General features: G+C 48.1%; 7 protein-coding genes across 7 annotated transcripts; 4 read left to right on the top strand and 3 right to left on the bottom strand.

Annotated features, from left to right (window-relative positions):
- Nucleotides 1-59: 59 nt before the first annotated feature.
- On the bottom strand, nucleotides 60-2,856 carry ONS95_005754 (uncharacterized protein). The gene is made up of 9 exons (XM_058499179.1): nucleotides 2,247-2,856; nucleotides 2,052-2,187; nucleotides 1,846-2,005; nucleotides 1,688-1,709; nucleotides 1,599-1,638; nucleotides 1,483-1,550; nucleotides 1,048-1,430; nucleotides 882-949; nucleotides 60-767 (listed from the first exon to the last, which is right to left on the bottom strand). Exons 1-9 carry the CDS (start codon nucleotides 2,349-2,351, stop codon nucleotides 238-240), a joined length of 1,512 nt encoding a protein of 503 aa, XP_058351447.1. The 5' UTR covers nucleotides 2,352-2,856; the 3' UTR covers nucleotides 60-237.
- A 5,158-nt stretch (nucleotides 2,857-8,014) lies between these two features.
- On the top strand, nucleotides 8,015-8,422 carry ONS95_005753 (uncharacterized protein; the record flags this gene model as incomplete). Its single annotated transcript, XM_058499178.1, has 2 exons — nucleotides 8,015-8,269; nucleotides 8,390-8,422. 2 exons carry the CDS (start codon nucleotides 8,015-8,017, stop codon nucleotides 8,420-8,422), a joined length of 288 nt encoding a protein of 95 aa, XP_058351446.1.
- A 2,747-nt stretch (nucleotides 8,423-11,169) lies between these two features.
- Nucleotides 11,170-11,963, bottom strand: ONS95_005752 (uncharacterized protein; the record flags this gene model as incomplete). Its single annotated transcript, XM_058499177.1, has 3 exons — nucleotides 11,170-11,463; nucleotides 11,515-11,780; nucleotides 11,834-11,963. 3 exons carry the CDS (start codon nucleotides 11,961-11,963, stop codon nucleotides 11,170-11,172), a joined length of 690 nt encoding a protein of 229 aa, XP_058351445.1.
- An 89-nt stretch (nucleotides 11,964-12,052) lies between these two features.
- On the top strand, nucleotides 12,053-13,479 carry PSF3 (DNA replication protein). Its single transcript, XM_058499176.1, has 3 exons — nucleotides 12,053-12,318; nucleotides 12,365-13,036; nucleotides 13,112-13,479. The coding sequence occupies exons 1-2, from the start codon at nucleotides 12,277-12,279 to the stop codon at nucleotides 12,881-12,883; spliced, it is 561 nt and encodes a 186-aa protein (XP_058351444.1). The 5' UTR covers nucleotides 12,053-12,276; the 3' UTR covers nucleotides 12,884-13,036; nucleotides 13,112-13,479.
- ONS95_005750 (uncharacterized protein) lies at nucleotides 13,068-15,985 on the bottom strand (the record flags this gene model as incomplete). The annotated part of the gene is made up of 2 exons (XM_058499175.1): nucleotides 13,930-15,985; nucleotides 13,068-13,875 (listed from the first exon to the last, which is right to left on the bottom strand). The coding sequence occupies exons 1-2, from the start codon at nucleotides 14,103-14,105 to the stop codon at nucleotides 13,068-13,070; spliced, it is 984 nt and encodes a 327-aa protein (XP_058351443.1). The 5' UTR covers nucleotides 14,106-15,985.
- A 1,383-nt stretch (nucleotides 15,986-17,368) lies between these two features.
- Nucleotides 17,369-18,232, top strand: ONS95_005749 (uncharacterized protein; the record flags this gene model as incomplete). Its single annotated transcript, XM_058499174.1, has 1 exon — nucleotides 17,369-18,232. The coding sequence occupies one exon, from the start codon at nucleotides 17,369-17,371 to the stop codon at nucleotides 18,230-18,232; it is 864 nt and encodes a 287-aa protein (XP_058351442.1).
- Nucleotides 18,233-20,166: 1,934 nt separating this feature from the next.
- Nucleotides 20,167-21,294, top strand: ONS95_005748 (uncharacterized protein; the record flags this gene model as incomplete). The annotated part of the gene is made up of 1 exon (XM_058499173.1): nucleotides 20,167-21,294. One exon carries the CDS (start codon nucleotides 20,167-20,169, stop codon nucleotides 21,292-21,294), a length of 1,128 nt encoding a protein of 375 aa, XP_058351441.1.
- Between the last annotated feature and the right edge of the window lie 872 nt (nucleotides 21,295-22,166).

The following is a 22,166-nucleotide window of genomic DNA, read 5'->3' as shown; positions in this document are numbered from 1 at the left end:
TGTACCACGCTTCACGTCGTGAATTTCACCAAGCGTCAAATGACACCATTAATGATTAAAATGCTGATATCGCAACACAAGTAGGTAAGTGGTCATGATTTGACCTTATAGCCACAGACCCGTGTCCCTTTTCAACACAAAGTTCATAATTCATGATAGACAAGGTAGTTTTGAAACCGGGCACGCTATCAAGCAGACATTACCAGTAAACAATAACAATATCGCTAAACTAAACTTTCAAACCCAATTCCCCTTATGAACCCTCCTCTCATAATCCGGCTCCAAGCCTCTCTCCCTCCCCCTCCCCCCTTGCCCATGCCTATACTCACGCCCGTGCTCACGCCCGCGTCCCTGCCTCTCCCCTTCCAAATCCACCACCCTCTCCACCTTAACCAGCTCCAACGTACTCGTCCTCACAACATCCTCATCATTCGGACTCTTGGACGAAAGCGTCACCCCACCAGCACCAGCACCACTACTACCACCACCAAGCCGAGTCCGATTCGCACTCCCGCTCCCGCTCCCACTGCTACTGCTTCCTCCTCTTGAGCCTCCTAATCCAGAACCTGATCTCGAGGTCGAGCCATTCCCGGGGATCTTGTTGTCCCCGCTGCGGTGGGTGCTGTAGACGTAGGAGCCGTCTCGGGTGGTGCCCATGAAGCGGGGGAAGGCGCGGACGAGGAGGAGGCGGATGCTGGGCATGCAGGCGCAGATTATGCCGACGTTGATTTCGATGGTGGACCAGTAGGCGACGGGTAGGTAGTCCCCTGGCATGGGTTAGCGGGAATGTTGAGGGAAGAAGAGGAAGAAGAGGAGGAAGGTGGATAGATGGAGAGGGGAGAGGGAATGGGAGAGGGAGAGGGAGAGGGAGAGAAGCTTACAGGTTGGGTTTTGGGTGTTGGAGACTTTGACGAGGGATCGGAGGCGTACTACGCTTACTATGGTGACGCTGGGAGGGATTAGCTGATATTCTTTTGACTTGTGTGCATGGTCAAGAAGAGGAGAGGGTGATTGATACGCGAGAGGAAAGGAAGAATTGAAACTCACAAAGCACCAACGCCAAACATCGCCGCAACACTGAGCTTCTTCTTCCAATGCAAACTCAGGTTCATCAACTGCGTCATCGGCAACGCCAACATCCAAAAGTCGAGCGCAATACTAATCCCGGCGTTCGCCCACACGAGCGCATTGAGATTCATGCACTTCCCTTTATGTTCATTATCCCAGCTCTTCCAATAAAAGCTCAATGGCGTACACTGGAACAGTCCAACAAATATAAATACCAGTGTGAAAACCGTGTTGAATATTATTGTTGCCCAGGTCCATCGACGGATGGTCGGGCCAGGGAAGAGGCGGAGGTAGAAGAAGAGGATGGAGAGTTTGACGGTGCCGACTTGGGAGAAGTAGAGGAGTTCCATGGCGAAGAATACCTGTTATGTGTGCGTTAGATACATGGAGAGAGGGATGGATGGGGAGAAATACGTGAATAAAGTCTGTTATTTGGCGGAATCCAACTCGCCAGATGTCGAGGCCGAGTCCATTGTAGGTTACTGGGGTTCATTAGAAAAGGCCCTGAAGTTGGAAATAAATACACGTACAGCCTTGGACGTTCATAACGGTACCAGGGATACCGAGGACCTGGGGAAAATCAGCATTTGGCAACCTTTCCGTGCTGGTAGCCACTGACCATTACGGCGATGATGGAATAACTGTGGAAATTCTCACATCAGTAACATATTCGTAGAGAATGCATACAACACAGAACCGTTTCGGAACTTTGCGAATTGAGAGCGCTGTCTCGCAGAATTGACAAAAACTGATATCTTAAGAGGAAGAGCCACCTACTCGTCATACCAAAACTCCTGCGCAGATTTCCACCTTGAATAAAACCTCAGAACCACCGCAACTCCCGTTGTAACGCCAAAGACATTGCTCAAGATATCGAAGGAGTTCCTCCCGTCTCTTATGGGATCCTCGCATATCGTATGAGTGATATTCAAAGTTGCTGTAGAAAATTAGATCCTGTCAATCCTTTTGAACGAGATTTATACTGAGGGATTGCTTGACGCTACAAGTCGATTGAACGCAAACAGAGACAGCAGCATTCAGAGGTACATTTGTACAGACGCAGGCAGTATCAGTTGGAGTACATGTTGAATTCGCAACTGCGTTCGCTAGACATGTAAGCTGCGCAATGATTAGCATGCTAACATTCAAAGCTACTTTTGAGACTGAAGATAACCAACCGCGCATTGAGGTAGTTTGGTTAATAAAGCAAACGTTTCCGTCGAATTCTTTACGGCCAGGATAAACGGCAAGGCTGCCGCGAGCGCAAAGAAGGCCTTCCTCATGTTCCTCGTTTACCAGGCGCAGCACTCATAGTTGAGTGAATATATCCAGGGATGACAGATGATTTGAGCAGGGTTTACAATCCTCAGAAAGCAACGAGGCTGATAGTCGAGTATATTTCGAATTCAGGATCACAGGGCAGGGGAGAGGAACGATGCAGGAACTGTTGTCCAGAGCTGGGTGGGGATTATCTGGAAACATATACAAGCCAAGAAACGTGCAATGTTCACATAGAGTTCGTGAGGCGAGGACGGATGAACCTTCTTCGTTGATACTCAAACCGTTTCCGGTCTCATCGCCGACGGTAGTCTCCAAGTCCCTAAGTTCTTTGCCCAAGGAGATGGAAACCCCAGCTGCCTCGCATGAAACCCCATCCATGACTTGGAGTAGTCATTGGCCGGCTCCTCGGAGCAAGATGCTTCTTTCTGACCGCGAGGAGTCTGGGAAGTCCCGGATGTGGAGAGTGTGCTCGCATAGTTCACGTTCTGAGCCCAATAGAGATGGAGTCGTGAATCGTGAAACTGGGCGAGATGTGGCTCGTAGCAGTTCTGATTTGTGGGAGCAGGGGGGCGGATTAATTCTCCGTAGGGCTCCAGCAAGCGTTTTTGTGGGGGAGGAGCTGGGAACCAGGGTAAACCCCTGGGTGGCGATCAGTGGAGCACTGGAGGGGAAACATCTCCGACAGTTGGGTTCGCTTAGTGCACTCGCCAAGGCAGAACTCCCCGAAGAATACGGGGTTGTGTTGGATATCAGAATCGCGTGAGAGACGCAGCATGCAAGAGCTTTGATCCTTCGCCGACCCTCCTCTTTGCTAGATTGCGGAATCTAAGAAAGATGCAGCAAAAGATCATCTATCTTGAATCGTTGCAGTGCGTCTATAATTGCCGAGTGCTGACCCGAACGCGGCATTTCGCCATCGTCCACCACATCGGTGCGGATTGAGGCGTGGAGCCGTGGAGGCGTCGAACTCCCGACGATAAACCTGATGTAAAGTTAAACGTGCATAAGCCGATTGAATATTTAAGGAAGCAACCACTGAAGCCTACCTGCAAGCTCAGCTACGCTTGCATACGAAGTAATCCCGAAGATGAGCAAGCTCTCACCATTCAGAGTTCCAACTGCAGCACGATGGCGTAGTCAAAACGCTCATGAATCATGTTAAGCGGCAGCTAGAACTCTAGTTCAGCTGCTGCGGTGCGACTGAGTAGGAGAGACACCGTTCCGGAATGTTCTTTGTGCATAAGTTATAGTTTACTTTGAGCGCGTTTGATGGGAGGGATGGTTTGATGTCATGCAGCCTTGTGGTGTGCAGGGTGTGTGGTAGGATGGTGCGGCTGTGGTGTTTGAGAAAGGGGAGAAGGTTCGTGGGGATGTACTTCTTGATCAGAAACGAGATGATTTGGTTGTACGATAGGGGTTAAATAGTCTTTAACCATAACAAGATACGGGAGCTGATCTGAAACTCTAGATCTCTAACGGCTGACGGGAAGGTACCGACCTACCTCAAAGGACCTCAAGAAAGCAGTTCCCATCTCACCTTCTGAGGGACAGTTTCCTGATATGACGACCTCGCAACTGTCAAGAATGTAGATTCTTATCACTGTCAATTGATTGTCAATTGACAGTTCCAATAAGGTTTTGGCAGTCGCATGATAGGAAAGTGCGCCGGAACCTGCTTTCTCCGTCAAGGTACCTTCCTTGGTTGCTCCTCAGGGACAAGGCAGGTCTTGGATGTAGACCATTTTGAGCTGGGAACTTGCAAGGGAAACCCAATCTGCACCTACTAAACGTAAAGGGAATCTCCAGGGCAATTTTAGGGAGTAAGTCTTCATGCCCTGAAGAGAACGGGACGAGCGTATCCCTGACTGCGCCTCTTGTTATTGCGCGCACGTCTTTACAACACCATTTACGAAATACGAAGACTCCTTGAGATGCAGACATACAAAGACTGAAATCATGAGAAAGCTTTATTCAGAGTAGTCATTTTCTCCTCGTGATTTTGATTGAATCTTAACATCACAGCGGGAACAGACTTCAATTGCGAGCTATCGCCTACACTGAAAGCCAGCGCAGAGCGAGCGTCAATGTCTGGACCAAGGCTAATACACGTTGAATAAGAGCTACAGGAGAGATCAAAGGTTTGATCTCAAACTCATTTCGTGTGCGGTTCTCTTGAAAGTTGCTGAGCGAAAAAGGAATTTCGCATGTAGGATCGTACAGTTTTCACAATTTTCGCCAACGAGGTATCGATTCCACACATTGCGCTCACATCAATATATTCTGGGACAGCTTTAGCCGAATCACATCCATGAGAGGAGGTGGACAAGTTCGCTTGCCTCTGTTCGTTGGTTATTTTCATTCGTTCTCGAGTCCTACATCACATGTTTCTTCTTTAGTGATGATCAGGTGAGGAACTCCTGGCTTCAGGGCAGCTGTAAATGCAAGATACTGCCTATATATTCCAATTTTCATGCGTATCTTATATGATTCGTGTCTTAAAAGCCAAACAATATTCCTAGTTCATAGTTGTCCCCATATAGGTGGTGATCACCCCCTTGCGTTGTTTACCCACGACTCGCTTCCTCGCTCGCTCGCTCGGCTGCATCGCTGTGGAGATGGCGGTATAGGTAGAGACACAAAAGTAAAAATGGAAAGAAGGTCACGGATAGATAACAATCTGCAAAAAGGTCTGATACGTCTGCTGTACCCAGGCGAAAAAGATCAAGTATTGAGCGCCATGTGCAATCTGCCTTTCACCCTGCCATACCATACTATCTCAACAGAAAGGGCCACAGGCACAAGCCGGAGAAATAAAGAAATATTATTTTCCGCGTCTGGTATCAAAACTGCACACAAAAAAAGCGCCAAGAAATGTGGAAAGGTAAAAAAACAAACATCTGTCTACGCCCTCGCAAGAAACCGAAGTATTCGGGTACCCAAGTACCCAAGTACCCCTTCAAACACCATCTGCGACCGGGACGAACGCCTAATGGTTCTCGGCCTACTGTAAAGTTCAGCTTTTCACGGGAGAGAGAGATTCAAGTCTCTTGCATCAAACAGCCACGAAAATGTTGTTAATTACTCATGGTCTTGGTGACTTTGAGGCTTATGGTTTCCCTTGTCTCGCCAGAAGGCCAGGTCTCCCGACCTCAGATAGGACTTGACGAATGAGTCTTGTGAGTCATGGGAGAAGTAAATTGGCATCACGAAAGACAAGTATCTCTCTATTTCTAGCCCTGTTCAATGATAGCTAGCTAGTTTGATAGGAAGATATATCCATTGGTGGCATTTTCACATCAGAATAGAGGACATCGTGTTTAGATCGTTCCTACCTCACCCAAAGATAGTCGGAGAAATCAATGCAACACACCTCCGCGAAATCGGGCCATGTAATTCCGTAGCTTCCTCTTCATGCCGGGTCATACTCGTCGTGCCGTCCCGGTCGATACCCTATCCATCAACGCGGGGTTCGCATGTATGCGCAGGGAAAGTAAGCAAGAAGCACGGGATGGAGGGGTCAGAAAAATGCCCGCTTCGTCAGGTCCGCGGAGTGGCGCTGAACGGGATCTTCGATGCATCTCTCGTGTATCATCCATCTCACCGCAGTCAGATTCGACGGTGAGGAAGAATCAGGTCCGAGTAGGTTGTACAAGTTAAATGAAAATTGATGTAGTACCACCTTCGTTATCGCTTTCGCATCATAGGGATCACCTTCTAATCTCATCTCATCTTCATCTCATCTAGGCAGGTGGATACTACCCCGCCATTTTCACAGCATGACCCCTCCTAGACTCACCTACAAGGCTACATGTGATGAAGGACCTGTCGTCTATTATCGGGAGTCAGAAGAACAGGCGATGCTTCTTTTAAATATAGCCGTCAAGTTATCGAAAATTAACCGTTACTACTGCACCCCACAAAAGCCAAAAAGCCACCATCCATGTTTCCATGTGGTCCCTTTGAATCTTGGCGAATAATCAGGAATCCGAAGCCAGCCCAACTCGTCTCTTCAGCGGAAGGGAAGTGGATGGCGGGGTCAAGGAGCGGCTTGCCGGAACGAGGGGAATATTGACTGACTGATGATGGCTGACTTTGCAGGCTGACAACATAACAAAGTATTGAAAAGCCACTGCGAAAGAGGAAATTCAGTACTACACACCATCTAATAATACCTAAGCATCGGACATCTCCAATCTGTATTCGCGTATTGTCAGCCAGTAATCAGCTGTCCAATATACCACCCACCACCCAGCTGAGGGCAGCTGCATCGTCAGCTGCATCTACACACCCCATCCCGACGGCAATAACAACAATAACAAAAACAACAGTTTGAGTACCACATGGTCGTGTCGAGGGGCCGGGCCTAAAGGACGGCTGTCGTGATGTTGTTCCAGGCGCGATACTCGCACCACCCCACGCAGCATGTGAGAATGGCGATTCGTGTCTGGACGCAAGCAGCCAGTCACACGATTCACACCTTAAAATCCTCAATCAAACGAATCAACACGCAACGCAGCATCCCACGAAGACCGCACAACAAATATCCCACGAACGGTGACGAGCTTCCCCTTTCATGCCAGAAACCTTAATAATATACTTACTTACCGCTCTCCTGGAAAAGGGAGGTGAGAAGGGAAGAGAAGGAGGAGAAGCGCGGATACCGAGCTTCAACCAGATCGTAATTCCTGCAAAACTGATTCGTGCATATGTACATCCGACACTCACCGATCAAGGGTCTTGACTCTTGAGTCTTGACTCAGCCCGCATCCGGAGGGATGATCATGATCATGATCATGGTGGATGGGCGGTCGGTCGGTCGGTCGGCAGGTGTGATCGACGGGTGCTGTGCTGAGCAGTGAGCAGCCCTGCCTGAGCGTCTCGTCTCAGGCCCCTCGATTCGATTCGCTCGCCTCCCCGACGGACCCCTCCTGATTCCGTCCGTAAGGTTAGGTTAAGGGCTGCCTGCCAAAACTGCCAAACTGCCAAACTGCCAAACAGAGACGGAAGACTCGGGGTTATTCTGGCGTATCCAGCGGGAAAGGAGGGCTCGAAGGAGCGGTGGAGGTGGAGCGGATGGGCGGTCATGACATGAGCGACTCGCGACTCGAATGACCGGGACAGGACAGAACAGGGTTTGTCCCTAAGCTGAACATGGGCATGGCAAGGCATCACACGTAAAGGACGGCGAGGAACGGGAGAAGATATAAGGATGTCATGTTTCGCACTTTTGTAATTTCTAAACATTTCTGCATTTCAAACTTTTTGGCAGACAGGATCATATCGAGATTAGATTTCGACAATAATATCCATTGCATTATCAAATACAATACGACCGAGCTCTTGAGAAGACTACGGAAGTGGGAAGGTCAACAAAGCAGTTCACCTAAGGTATCGATCGCATCCCCAACGCGGCGCGCCGAGCCCAGCCCAACAACACATCCAGCCCGACCCGGAACACGACCCAGCCCAGCCCAGCCCAGCCCTTTCTCAGCTGCCTGCCTGATTGCAACAAAGTCCACCTAGCTGTGAATCATACCTACCTACATAACAAAGCCTCAACCCCTGTTTATCCTCCGTCTTCTTTGCCTGCAACATATTTCGCACAGTGAAGTTTTCCGAGTCACATCTCACGTTCAAAGCAAATCAAATCAAAACAAAACTCAGCATGCCTTCAAAAACATCCACCTCGACATCAACTAGGCTCCAAGCCGAAAAACAAAAATACTACCTCATCACCGACGACCACCATCACCATACCACGAGCTCGTCCAAAAACACAGATCTCCACGCGCAGGAACTCTGGAAGGAGCCGTATACCATTGACGATGCGGATTTGATGTTTGATGGCAAGCCGCTGAATATGCTGTATGAGGAGAACAGGTGGCAGGCGGAGCATCACGTGGTGTATAATGATCAGTTTGTAAGTGGGTTTTTTTTTTATTCATCTTTGCATCTTTCAATGCGACTTCTAGTATTGTGATTGGGAATTTCAACTTTATGGATTTTGTGATGAGGATATATAAAACTAACAAGTATCTAGTCCCGCGGTCGCAGTCGCCAGAGCAAACACTGAAGTCACTTATACGAATATGCCTCTCTGAACAATCGCCATCACAACACTTCAACATCTGGTATTCCGGAATCATCTATCCACTGCATGCAGCATCATCATTCAGTGGCGACACGGCGACACAACTTACTTACCTCCCAAACCAGTATCATGATTCACGCGAGTCAGACGGATCACGATATCCGCGCGCAAGAGAATAGGGAAGGCTGATGCGGAGATACATTCGCGCCATTCGCCATCCACCGGACCACAAACAAGTTTTCCACTTCCATCATCGATTTTCCGATTTTCGCCTCCACAACTCCCACTGTTTTGCAATGTTAATGTTCCACAACATTTCCACTGGATTTAGGGATTTGGATTTTTTTTCTTGGATTGCGCATTTCCGGATTTCAGAAACCCTTCAATGACGCATGGTGCATGTGCATTATTGAAGGTGCAATGAAGTTGCGTTTTCCGGTGCGGGTTCCTGATTCGCGCCGGATCAGCACTGGATCTGCAACACAGAAGGAGGCGAATTTCTTGTATTTGGCTACAATACAGTGCAGGAACTACTGTGGGTATGCAGTGCAGTGCAGCGGTGCAGTGCATCGGAATACCGTACCTTTATTCGATTCATTTTCAGGGCGATTGTTTGTGCGATGATCGATCTTCGATCAGTGATGTATGTGGAGTGGAGTCAAGACGTCACTACTCACCTCACGGCTTTGCGATTCAAGGTCTTTTGCCTTGCCTTGCCAATGCCAAGGATCAGGTGTTAAATAGCCTGCCAAGGCCAAGACCAAGGGCTCGGTTCTCCACTGCTCCGGTTTTTGGCGGGGTGGACGGGATAGGACGGGCGGGATTGTCGGATATGGGTCTTGGGTGGTAAGATGAGGTCAGGATTTCTTGGAGTGTGTGATGTATTGGTGTTGGCATGACATTTGGCTTTTTGGGTTGGCAGATATTGGATTCGGAGTTTGGGGATTTCCCATGATGATGAGATGACGATGGGAGATAGATGGATGGAGGGATTTGACTATTGGGCTTCACGTGCTGGATGCGGAGAGGACTTTCCTGGCGTTTTAGATACCGAAATGGGATGAGATGAGATGGATAACAATTATCCTTTTGATTTATTTTTATTGCTGTTTATTCGTAGCGTTCGAGCGCGAGATAGATACCCTGAATTATATTCTACCTAGTGATTACCTACCTACCTACCTACCTATCTTCATCATCGTCGTGCCTCCCTCATTGACTCTGCATTTCTGGTGATATCACCATTTACGTACAGACCATAACATCAACACTCACAAATGCGCCTTATTTTTTAAAAGTCTAAATCTTATATCCAAATCCCTCCGTCAATCTCGTAATGTCAAATCTTGTCGCTTCTAAAACCTCCCTCTTTCACTTGCAAGATTCTCCCTCTATCAAGGTTGCCCCTCCACACCTCCCACTGACCCCCACCATCCCACTCACTCATCCCACTCATTTCCCTTCCATCCCTCCCGCTGCTCCCTCACCAAAATCACAACATACCTACCCAACCTCCAACGCACATTACAGTAATAGCGCGGCCTGCAACGGGGAACGGGTATATATGCACAATAGGAATTCCATCTCATCTCATCCCATTATTCTTGATTTGATATTCTTGAATATGTTGATTGCTGCTCCACCCCATCCCACGCCATCCCACGTTGTGAAGGCTCTGAAAGGCTATAGCTATATCATGCGAGCGATAGCTTACTGTATGGTATGGTATGGTATGGTCTACTGCGTGTGTACACGAGACGAGGATTGAGAAGTAAGAATACTTAGTGGGTTTATGGATCGGGAGGATATGAAGATATGAGATGGTAGGGAAGGGAGGGGATGCCGCGTGTTGAGCAGGTGGATTGGTAAGATTTGTATAGGTTTTGATATATGTGTAGTGTGGTGATGTCTGTCTTTAAAGTGTACTTAATTTTTGTGTCTACTTGTACATGACTGTAATATGTCTGTGATATGATATGGAGTAAAGAGGACCGGTCTATGCTGGTACTTTTGAACAGTGAACCTTTGATGACTTGATAAATGCCTCGGAACTTGGATCTTGGATTGCGAGATGTGAGCTGGCTGGCAGAGCACTCATGAATATTGTAAAACTCATGTTTGTGTGCTGGTCTCCGCACCCATGGGTAAAGATCTTTCCTCCAAGTCCTCCTCCTCCTCTCCAACAACTCCTCCACCCTTCGATAGTCAATCACGCTCTCGCCCTTCCAAGTTGCCAGCGGTGCGAACAAGCATCCTCGTGTGTTGCGCAGAATGGCTCATTCGTCCGTCCAAACTTACCTCTCTTACACCCGTCCTTTCCACAAGTAATAGAATTCCCGCAGAAGACTTCTCCGTCCTCTCTTCCAAAGCATAACTCACAGTGATCAAGCCTTGGTTTTTGATGGCCGGGAACATCGATTGAAGGATGGCAATGGACAGTTGCCTGATGATAATTGGTTGGCGAGAAGAGAAACAGTTGTAGTAGATAGACAAAAACGATTGAGAAGAACACAATATTCCGCGAAGAGTAGCTAAGGGAGTGCAGAGCGAGCTTCAAACATTACTTGTACGAAACTTGACAAGTAGAGCTGCATCGTTTCATGTCTAGCCACTTGCCCGTAACCAAAGAATTGGAAAGAGCCGGTGCCCTAACAGAATACAGAAGTCTTCATATTCTCATCAACGCATTAACGCTGCACGCAAGTATTGTACAATTCTCCCCAAACCATCTACAAGCGTCCCTGAACCGCCTTCCAGTTAATCACATCCCAAATAGCACTAAAGTACTCAGCCTTTCTGTTCTGGTACTGCAGGTAGTATGCGTGCTCCCAAGCATCAACACCCAACAACGGTGTGTACTTTCCAACAACAGGGTCCTGGTTGGCATATGTGCGGATCTGAACCTGTCCAGTCTCGTTGTCCTTGACGAGCCATGCCCATCCGCTACCTTGGATACCTGCGAGAGCGGTATTGAACTTGGTCTTGAAGGAGGAGAAATCGCCGTAGCTGGATTCAATTGCAGTCTTTTGTACCCATTAGCCACGATTCCGCACAATTCGGGATACTAAGCATACCTTCAAAGCTCCAGCTGGCTCACCACCACCTCCATTCTTGCTTGGAGCGAGATTCTCCCAGAACAGAGTATGGTTGATATGTCCACCTCCGTGGAAGTTGATCAATGGCTGCAGAGCGATCTGTGCAGCGATATCTTGCTTGTGCTCGGCGGCTTGGAGTTGTTCGCTTGCGGCGTTGAAGCTGTTGACGTAGGTTTGATGGTGGTTCTTGTGGTGGAGCTCCATGATCTTGCCGGAGATGGATGGTTCCAACGCACCGTAGTCGTCTGCCAATTCTCGTCAGTCCGTAGTTGCAGAATATAACATCCAGGATACATACATGGAAGATCTGGGAGAGTAGCTTTGCCACGGACGAAGCTGGTGCTTGCCATAGCTGCAGCTTTTTCAGAAGCTCCAGCTCGGAGAGCAGAGCGAGCTGCTGTGCTCGTGCGGAAGAGTGTTGCAGACATGATGAAGGATTTCAATTGAAGATGGATCGATACAGCTTCAATGGTGTTGTTGAAGATGTAGGATTTGAAGTGATTGAGGTGAGGGGAAACAGCTGCTTGTTACGTCTTTCTCTGGCCCTTTCGGCTTCGGATAATCCATTCGGACAATGAACGTCAGCCGAGATGCGGATTGGAAATCGGCAGGGATCAACAACACCATCCTGAATATCGCGTCTGGACATCGCGTCTCTAGAACACTTCACATCAGCGAGCAATTGATGCCTCACAATTCCAGTCTGCACGAAAATAGTAGGCAGCTGGTTCCTTAGAAACAATGTCCTATTACGACATTGACGCGATTCTCACCGATGCTCAAGTATATCCTCCCAATATCCAGCAATGACCCCGCTAAAAAAGACCAGAAAGTGCCTTGCACATTCGAACTCGACGTCCCCAGCCTAGGCTACCTAGACAACAATGCAGGCCACGCCCTCAAATCCGGTACACGCGTCGAGCTTCCCCTCTGGCTTGCAGAAATGCTCGCCGTGTCCTCACCCAATTCGAACAAATCTCTCGTTACGCTCGACCTCCCTCCTAGTCTGGCACCACGCGTTATGAATGCCCTGAAAGCCGATCCGAAGAGCGTGGATCTGCGGGCTTTGGCGCAGAATTTCTATGGGCTGGGTGCGAGGATATTGGAATTGTTCGAAGAAGAAGAGGTGTGTGATGTGTTGATGGAGACGTTTAGGAGTCGGGCGGCGGAGATTTCGGATCATGCGAGTAATGCTGGTGCGAGCCAGAGGAGTGGTGGTGGTGGTGTTGGGAATGATGGTGTGGAGTTCTTGAGGGGACTGGATGAGATGGAGAGGGGACTGTTCAGGGCTGCGCATGATAGTTCGAAGGCTATGCGTGTTTGGATGGGAGATGTGAAAAAGGGCTGAGGATATTTCATGACATTGGAGTTCTTGATGGGCGAGAGTTTGGCATATATGGGTTCTGCATGGCTGGATTTGTTCATGGGCACGAAGCATGGGACGCGGAGTTGGCTGTTTGGACATTGGCATGATACCCAGGTACAAAAGAATTGACATGAGGTATGTAGATATGAGTTCCGAATAAACGGCGTTACAACTTCTTTTCAGCTTCTCCATCTCGCTGAGCCCTCACAGGCAACTTCTCTCTATCATCAACCCCCAACCACAACAGATCCGGTCGGCTATAATGCCCACCAACATCAATGAAACTCTTGGACATCAGCACCTCGGTGAAATCCAGGTCAGCATACAAGATGCCCTCCTCAGTTTGGTCGAGATCTTCGGTCAACTGCCTTCCATCAGGGCCATATATAGCGGAACTTCCACCACCATGAAGCCCAAAGATGGTCCCTTGTGTCGCCATCTTTTCAATCGCCTTAGGCCCAGTGATAGCCGTGGTATGCAGAACGAATGTCTGGCTCTCCGCAGCATAAGTCCTAGAAAGATTCCGACATCCCTCTCGAGACATAGACCACAGTCCCTTTCCAGGCGCATATGGAATAACCGGAGGCCAAGCAGCGACATGGATCTCCTCCTTCAGCAAACAAGTATGATATTTCAACAGCGGCTGAAGGTGTTCCCAGCACGCCAATGCGCCGACTTTACCCAGGCCTTCCACGTCCACAACATTGTTCAGCGAGTTGCCAGTTGCGTCTCCGAAGATGGTGGGTTCCATGTGTGTAGGCTTGAGCTTGCGACGAGTCATCTTAATGGATCCATCTGCGCCGATGATAGCTTGCGAGATATACAGCAAGTTATCTGCATTCTCGGAAAAGCCAAGGCAGACAGCGATATTGTTTTCAGCCGCACAGTCCTTGAGTTTCTGCATCTGAGGAGAGTTGATCTTCAAGCTGTTTCTCGTGTACTCCGTGCCCAAGGCAAAGTCGACTGGGCGAGCCCTGGATGGACAGTTAGTGCTGAAAGCTTTACTTGACGGAAAATGGTGAATATACCATATCCAAGCTGGATAACCAGGCAACCAGACTTCCGGAAAAGTTACGAGCTTTGCGCCGTTCGATGCAGCTTCTTGAATCAACTTGCATGTTTTCGTGACTGTTGCGTCGAGGTCGAACCAGACTGGCTCGGCTTGAGTGACAGCAACTTTGACAGTGGGAGCTTGAGAACCCATATTCTTTTCTAAAACCCTGCGGAAGTACTCGATATTGCGATTAGAACCTGTTAACTACAGTTTACAATTGCGAAATTCTATCCATTTTATACATCTGGGCTTCTTTAGCTACTTTAGCTGTCTCTTCAGCTTCATCGGCAGTGATGCAAGGAGCTCTCTTCCGCGATAAGGCGCGAGGTTGCGAATAGTGTAGAATAGGCTGGTCGTTCTTATCAATTGGCCAGCGAGGAGCGGATCCCCATGCGGAATTCTGGCGCACTCGAACCTCATCCACATTCAATACCGCCATAAACTAACGCAAGAATGATTCAGACTGTCTCTGGTTAGCTTAATAAGGCTGATACGTGTTTACTTCTGCACGCGAGATGCTTTGCACGGGAACTTCACTTTGTTGATTTGTCCGAGGTTATCTCGGTTAGCGAACAATTTTGCAACACAGCTGACAATTTTTGTTTTCCTTGATGCATTAATTTTGTTGGATGAAGATGTATTTCGGGCCGACTTGCACGCTTAGGCGGTGAATGCTTGGTCATTGCAAGATATTCTTGAGTGCCTGTTGCACATATCATTCCTTCGTGTCGAGATCCCAGCGGGATGGAGATCTGAGAAGCTCTCTCTTTTTGCATTCGAGTTGCACTGATAACTGAAATTCTTGGCAGAGCCTTACGGAAGCTCTTGGGGTTTTGAAAGCTCCCACGAACCCCATTGACATTCAGTCATAAAGCAAGGCTCTTTCTGTCATCCACTTGTCTAAATTTAGTCGCGAGAATGACAAGTGTCTCTGTGTGGATGAAAGGAGAAATTGAGTTTGAAAGATTCAATCTCGTGGTACATCTGATTCTAGACTCCTCTCTACCATAAGTTTACAAGTCCTGGGCTTTTTTTGTAACTTTAGCATATACATAGCCAGCGTCGTGCATTGCATCCTTCCAGATCCGGCTACTGTTAACCGCGATCATCAGCGTCACGGTTTTGGAGTACCAGGGTAAGAGATTGTTTCTTCCGAAGAAGACTCTATTCATCATCACCACTTTACTCTTCTGTTCAGTTGAGCTACGAACGCGCTGGACAATTACCAGGTTGATATTCTTCCATGGTCTCCCATGTCGTCGCAATTCTCGTTTGCTTTTGCCAGCATTCAAACTCCTCGTACTCAGAGAATGTCTCCCCAGGCAAGCTACGTTACCTCACGCCGGAATTCCAACTACCTTCAGCGACATTCAAGTCACGTTATCCAGGTATGGAAACTTTCTAAATTTGAGATCAGCGAGCCGGGTTGGCAGCTGGCAAGTTCTATTGAAATCTATATTAGATCGGTTGAGCAAATTTGTTTCTCTGCTTGTGGACCTGACGCCGTATCTTCGCAGGAATTTCCATCTAAAGTCTCTGAACTTTACGAAACATTGAAACAACATCTACTCGCAAAGTTGGGGATTCCCACGGCCAGGAGTGCTGCGCCTGACAAGTTCTCAGCTAAGTCGCTTACTGTATTTATATCATGCTATCAAATCCGCGAGACAGCCGAAGCTAGTGTCTAAGTACTGGCATGTTAGAGTGGTGGTCAGACGAGGACTAGCGCGCACCATGAGCTGCCCTATGCCAATCGCTCGCACCGTCACACTTCTTAGAGACGGGGTCTCTTGCTTAGTCGTCCTCATCGTTGTGTCACGGAAAGTCAAAGGTTAGGGATAGAGAATATCGTTTCATATTAGGATCATACGCGAATACGTAGGGCATCGTCATTCACTTATCACTGAACGGACCGGTTATTTCCTGATGGACAAATTGGGCCAACATCAAATCTTATCCTGATACGCCCTCAACTTGAAAGCGAATCTTCCTCCAATGGCTACCCACAAATACACAGAATGTCGCCCTCCTCGCCCAGAAATAGAAAGACTATCCGCATCAACTCTAGAAGAATATCTCAACCCCTCAGCTATCCCCCAAGTAAGAGAAACTCTTAGAGAAGAGTCGTTGTGATATACCATGGTGTAATAAATTAGAGTTATCGAGAAACCCGATGCTGAAAAGTTCTATAGCAAAGAAGAGTCCAAGACTCTTAACCAATAAGTTTGAATGATTTGAGAACTTTCCTATTTTGATGAAGCATACATATTATTTTATACTTAGTACTTTAAATCACTCAGATAGTGGAATTCCCCCTCCGCCGGCCCTCTACTTTCACAAACTCCCTCCTCAAGCAGAAGCCAGAACCTTGGCGCCTTCGGTGATTGCGCCATAACTCTATCATCGCGTGTCGGGATTTTTGGTCGTCGTATCTTTCCGGGAATTGATATAAACTCATCGGGAAAAGTGCCCAAACTCGTCGCTGTGTTAGAGAAGCAGATGCAAATGTAGCGGTTCATAATTTTGTTGACCGGGGAATTGACGGGGCTTCACCAGCCTTTGTTGTTGTCATGAGATGGACAAAGCATCAAACATAGTCTCTTATTACATTCAACTGCGAAATTGCAGCTACTAAGCAATCATCTTTGAATAATAGTTCGGAGCTGACACATTAAATTACACAAAGTCTCTCAAATCACAGTTCGCAATGACTGAGAAACAGGTCTCGAAGCGCCCCCCTCCCCCTCCCTTCTTTGATACCAATCATAGGAACTGATGTCTTCGGTCTTGCTACAGCTCTTTAGTGTCGGCTAGTAATTTAATGAGGCAAGCACGAGGAGTATGTATTGGTGGACTTTAGCATACGTACGCTGGGTTCGTGTGACCTGAAAAACTGTTGTCTACTGGCGATACACAAAACTTGGTATTCAGAAAATTTATCTGTTTTAAGTGCTTCTGGGAATTCTGGGGAGTTTGTTTTCACAGTGAGAATTTCGCTTACAGTGAAGGAGTCTGTTTTGGTAAACTTTTGGCGACTTGGTATGCGTTTCTCAAAGTCGTGGGACACTAGCCATTATACCAGAACTTGATAGTCTTTGACAGATGACTGCTGGATCGATTTGCTCTCGTAAAATTCCGCGAGACTGGCCATCAAAAAAATACTCCCGATAGGTCTTCCTGACATGCGATTGGCATGCGGAATGGCAGAGGGGGGGCAGCTTATGATTTTCCACGTAATTAGAAAGGGAATATCTATAAAAAGTTGCTGAATTAAGCATGACACCTTCAACTCTGCTGGTTGGGCGTAGGCACACTGCCAGACGAGGAAGGTTCGAAGGACGGCAACATGTAAAACCGCACTGTGTGACGAAGTATCATTCTCCTAAGCCCTTCCAATTCTCCCACTAGCCACCATGTCGGTCAGATCCGAAGTAGCGTACGATAGTGCGTATCAGCACTATAGAGAGATGGTGGCGAGGGGAAAGAAGCTTTGCCAGAAGCTCGACGACGCACCAGGGCCCGATCACACAGACCCCCCCTATCTGACAACCCCTCTCTCCTTTGCCGGTATCACCAACGACTATGATACGGATACGGGGGTGATGCGTGTGAAGGGTGTGTTGGGAACTGAAATGGCAGAAAATTGGAACGTTAGCCTGGAGAACTTCCGTTACGTAGATGTTGGGTCGAAGCCGAAGGAAGGTGAATATCCCCCTGACAATGCGTATGTAAACTGGTTCGACGTTCGAGATGGTTGCATTATAAACTACTCGAACTTTAAAGAATTTGACAAGAACTCGCCGGAAACAAAATTGTTTCCGAACGAAGTTGTGTGGCAGTCCTGGCTGAAAATTGGTTATGAGCATTGGCGAGGAACCCAGAAGCAATTTGATTTCTCAAAACTCCGACTAATTGGGAGGACAAATGTGGTTAATGAAGCAGCAAGAACCGCAATTTGGTTTGCCGCAAGGCATTCAAGCTTTCTGGAATCCGAGACTGAGAAAGGTTCGGCTGTTTACACTCGTGGGCATGATGGCTACTATGCCATACTTGGCAGTCCCAACGGGGGAAGTTCTATGCGTCTATTGACGCAGTACAAGAAAGAGCTGAGGGGACGATCCGTGGAGAAGGTTATCGTGGTTGGTGATGACGCTGGACCAACTGGTGGGCCTATGTACTCCGACTTTTCGCGCGCCCGAGCCTTCCTCCTGGTATTGTCGGAGCCATCACATGGAGAGAACCGCCAGGCAGGGTGGGATATAAATACACTTCCCTAGGTACCGGGAGCTATAACAGCAGGGCGAACCAATCCCGCCAGGCACCGGCGGCAATAAAGTCAGACCCAGCCTGCCGAGGCTGCCAATAATACGCGCCCTATAGAATCCACCTCCGCGCGGTTTAGGGTGGAATCTGTCCTCCTTGGACAGATACCAACGGATTCAGATACACAAAAACCCTCTAATGACAGTATCACGGCATCAGAACAGCATACAACATTGTTCTATCTCGATCACAGTGTCTGCGGGAAGATCCTTTGACAGTTAGAATTCTCTGAGCCAATCTGTATCGACTTTGCACTCAAGATCCGGAACAATCCTGCAGAATAATTTACTAGGTGTTGGAACATGCTCCGGTACACAAAATCTTCGCTTGTACGGTTACGCCACCTTAAACATTTCAAGAATAACCTCATCTCACCATGCGTTCAACAAGTCCATCTGACGATGTTACTCCAGCTATCAACTGTCATGGTCACCAAATGATGTCTCAATCTCTCGGCTCATATCATCCAGCGGCCACGACGTCCTTTGAAATCTGCCAAAATCCCAGATACTATTTTTCGGCTGCCACAACTCTTCTCTCACCAGACGACCAGGACACAAACTGTCTCTCAAGCGCCCCTCTACAAAGATCCAATCGCCACTAGGTATCATGAGACCTTTTAACTCGATTTAGCCCCCGGGGTGGTGCGGTCTTCCAGCAGGCACTGCTCTCTCCTCAAGGAAAACACCAAACTCTTTCTCCAATTCAAAGACAACAACTCAGCAGCTACAATCTCCCCGAGATTCTCGAAATCAAATCCCCTCTGGCCCTTGCCAAGGCTTCTTGAACAATTTTCAGTACTAAACAGAGCAATGCCACTTATCATTTCCAATCAAGAGAGCTCAAAAGCTGTCATTCATTAATGACAACCTCTTCTCTCACCTGGTTGGCGAGCATCCTGAAATTGATTCAAAGACCAGATCCATGTTATACAAAAAGGACGACTCGTCTCACTCCCTTGGCTATGTGTGTCAAAATCTCCTAGGCATGACTCATATAACTCATCCAGGAAATGCAACTTCGGTCTCCATACTGGACGGTCGTCTGGACCACACTCAAGGACATTCAACAGTCACAAAATGTACACCTTCAGCCTTCGGCTAGGATTCAAAGTTTCGTGCACGATCAGCATCCATGCGGGCTATTGAGCGCGTACCTGACCTGAGTTCCCTGGCCACGAACCCAAGTTTGGAAACGCCACCGACACCTCCACCTCCCACCGTCAATAACATAAGCGAGCCAATCAGAAATTGCTGTGCTAGCATTTGACGCTGATAACTGAACATCGAACAGGTATCAGGATACCCTAGAGCGGATGAGGCACCCCACCTCTTCTCTTGTGGACGTAGCCTCATGCAAATATTCTGTTGAGGTAACGGCTATACATGGCACTCTGATGATCATAAGCACGATAGAATCCTGTGCCGGAGACATTTGCGCTGGACAAGCCCACCACTTGGCCGACAGTGCGAGGGGTAGGCTATCACGTGAGGGATTTCACAGCTACCGCAGAATTGGCAGCTACCTACATTTGCCCAACGTACCTAGGTAGTGCCTACCATGGCTCGCATGGTAGCCACTCTCACGCGTTGGGTTCGAGTGGTAAGAGTGCGCGACCAACCAAGACTAGCGCGCACCATGACTCCATGAGTCAGCCAAGTTGGCCATACCTGCTAATCGCTCCCAACGGCCGGGTCCTACGTCTCTCAAGGAAACGTGCTCTATCATACCTATTGGAAATCTCCCAAAACTCCGACCAGGAACAATTTCCAGAGCCCTCGATATCCGGGCCATTCACAGACATATCGCGTACTAAATCCATCGTCGTTACCAAACTGAGCACGATCCACTCTGATTAAATCGACAATCCTTTACAACCAGCCCTTCGATGGCTACCCACTACAGTTGCACCGAATTCCGGGCCCCTCGCCCGGCAATGGATAGAAAATCCGTATCAACATTAGAAGAGTATCTCAACCCCTCAGCTATCCCCGAAGTGAGAGAAGCCCTGCGACAAGAATCGTTACAACATAACTTGGAAAAATATCGAGAACAGCTATGCAATATCTGGACCCATCCCAGAACCAACCATCTCAAGTTCAGCATGTGGCGACCAGCCGATCAAATGCTCGGATTGACACACCACGCCGAGAGAGAAAGTCGTCCATTTGGTGAGGAATACCGCTTTCTCAATAAAGCTACAGTTTTCTACTGGGCCGCATCGGCAAAACAATTCCGAGGAACAATCATTTTGGGCGGCATCTGGCACACATGGTTTGCCGCCACGGGACAAGAACCCGACTTTCTACTCGATCCCTTTTTCGCGACTCCTATTTTCATCGATCCAAAAACCGCAGAAACTGTCCCGGAAATCGTACAGGCCCATCAGAATATCTATGCTGGACTTCACGGCATGCAAGAGAGATTGAGAACCGGGCATCCGGGGCACAGATTCAAGTCGGATCCACGGCACTTCAGAGTCCTTCCCCTTTGTGGTGCGCTGATTGCGGTTTTTGACGAGTATAAATGGGTTGTTGTTGAGAAACGGGATGACGGGTTCCGTCATTGTGAAGAACTTGTTGAGAAGCAGAGCATTCTCCTTGTTCGAACAGGAAGAGAGGAGGAATTGAGCGCGCCAATTTCTTTCGAGTCTCTCAAGCCATATGTTCTGCCCCTGTCAAGGAACGAGGACATGGGAAGTCTCGATGTTGTTCGGGTTCCGCTACTCGTGGGTGTCCGATTTGTTGCTGACCTCCTGCTTCGCGAAGAGAAAAATCGTATTCCGTTCGTAGGGCAGAACCAGGCAAACTCGAATGCACTTCCAGAGCTCGATCTATTAACTGGAGCGAGGGAATGGAGCTACCGTGCCTGGGAGTCATTCCGCATGGGAAGCATAGTCAGGCATGGCTTGGCTGATGCAACTGCGGACGAGGTTAAGAGGAAGTTGCGTCTGACTGCTGAAGACCTGAGCGAGGAAGGAAAAATTCCGATGCACTTTGATATGGGTTGGTACTAAACTTCACCTACGTCTGTGCATCTGTCAATGTTACGAATCGTGCATGGCAGTGTGTTTTCAACGTCTCTAGGACAAATACCCGGAATGGCCTGCGTCGAAATTGTAAGTCAACACTCATATGTCCACCTCCAATGCGAATTATCTGACTTTTGGAGGTCGCCAAACTCGAATATATGAACACGAATAGAATGTCGGCAACTGTACTGGTACATGACCCGGCTTGTTCGACAATTGTCTCCCGATTGCTCTGACGCTTAACTCAACATATGTCCCCATTTGTGTTATGATTAATCCACAGGCATTGAGTTATTTTTCAGTGGCTGAAAATCCTTTCCGTTGTGAAGTCGTTCTGCTACACGAGGGGATAGTGGATAAAAAGGGACAAAGGTAGTCTTCAGCTTTGAAGTACCCTTATGAGGCCTCTTCGGGACAGAAAAGTGCCAATGTAGTTCGCTGGATAATAAGAAAAGTTCTTAGAGTTTACAAGCGGACACAAGAAGGCATTACTCGAGACAGGTTTTGTGTGGGTTGGTGAGTTGGCATTAGTGCCTTTGTGCTTTAAGACACCCCCTTTCAAACTCAAGAAGTATATCTTGCGTTAAAACGCACCTTTGAGCTGCCATGAACTATGCTGATTGAGTTTTAGATTGGAAACAACCGAAACAATATGGTATATGCTGAAGAGGGAGGAGAATATGGGAGAAATTCAGGTGGTGCGGTGTGCCCAGGCATGAAAGCTGAAAAAAAAAAAAAAACTACTTTACAGACAAAGGGCATGTAAAAGTAACGCAGGCCCTAAGGCTACTTAAAAGAGTAGACACGAGCTTGAGTCTATTCGTAGTTACAGATGAGGAGCGGAGAGGAAAGTTGAG

This window comes from Cadophora gregata (genome assembly GCF_030347475.1).
Source record: "Cadophora gregata isolate MNR1 chromosome Unknown scaffold_16, whole genome shotgun sequence".
Classification (NCBI taxonomy): Eukaryota; Fungi; Ascomycota; class Leotiomycetes; order Helotiales; family Ploettnerulaceae; genus Cadophora; species Cadophora gregata.
Note: the sequence above shows the minus strand (reverse complement) of the source record. Positions and strands in the feature narration are given on the sequence as shown.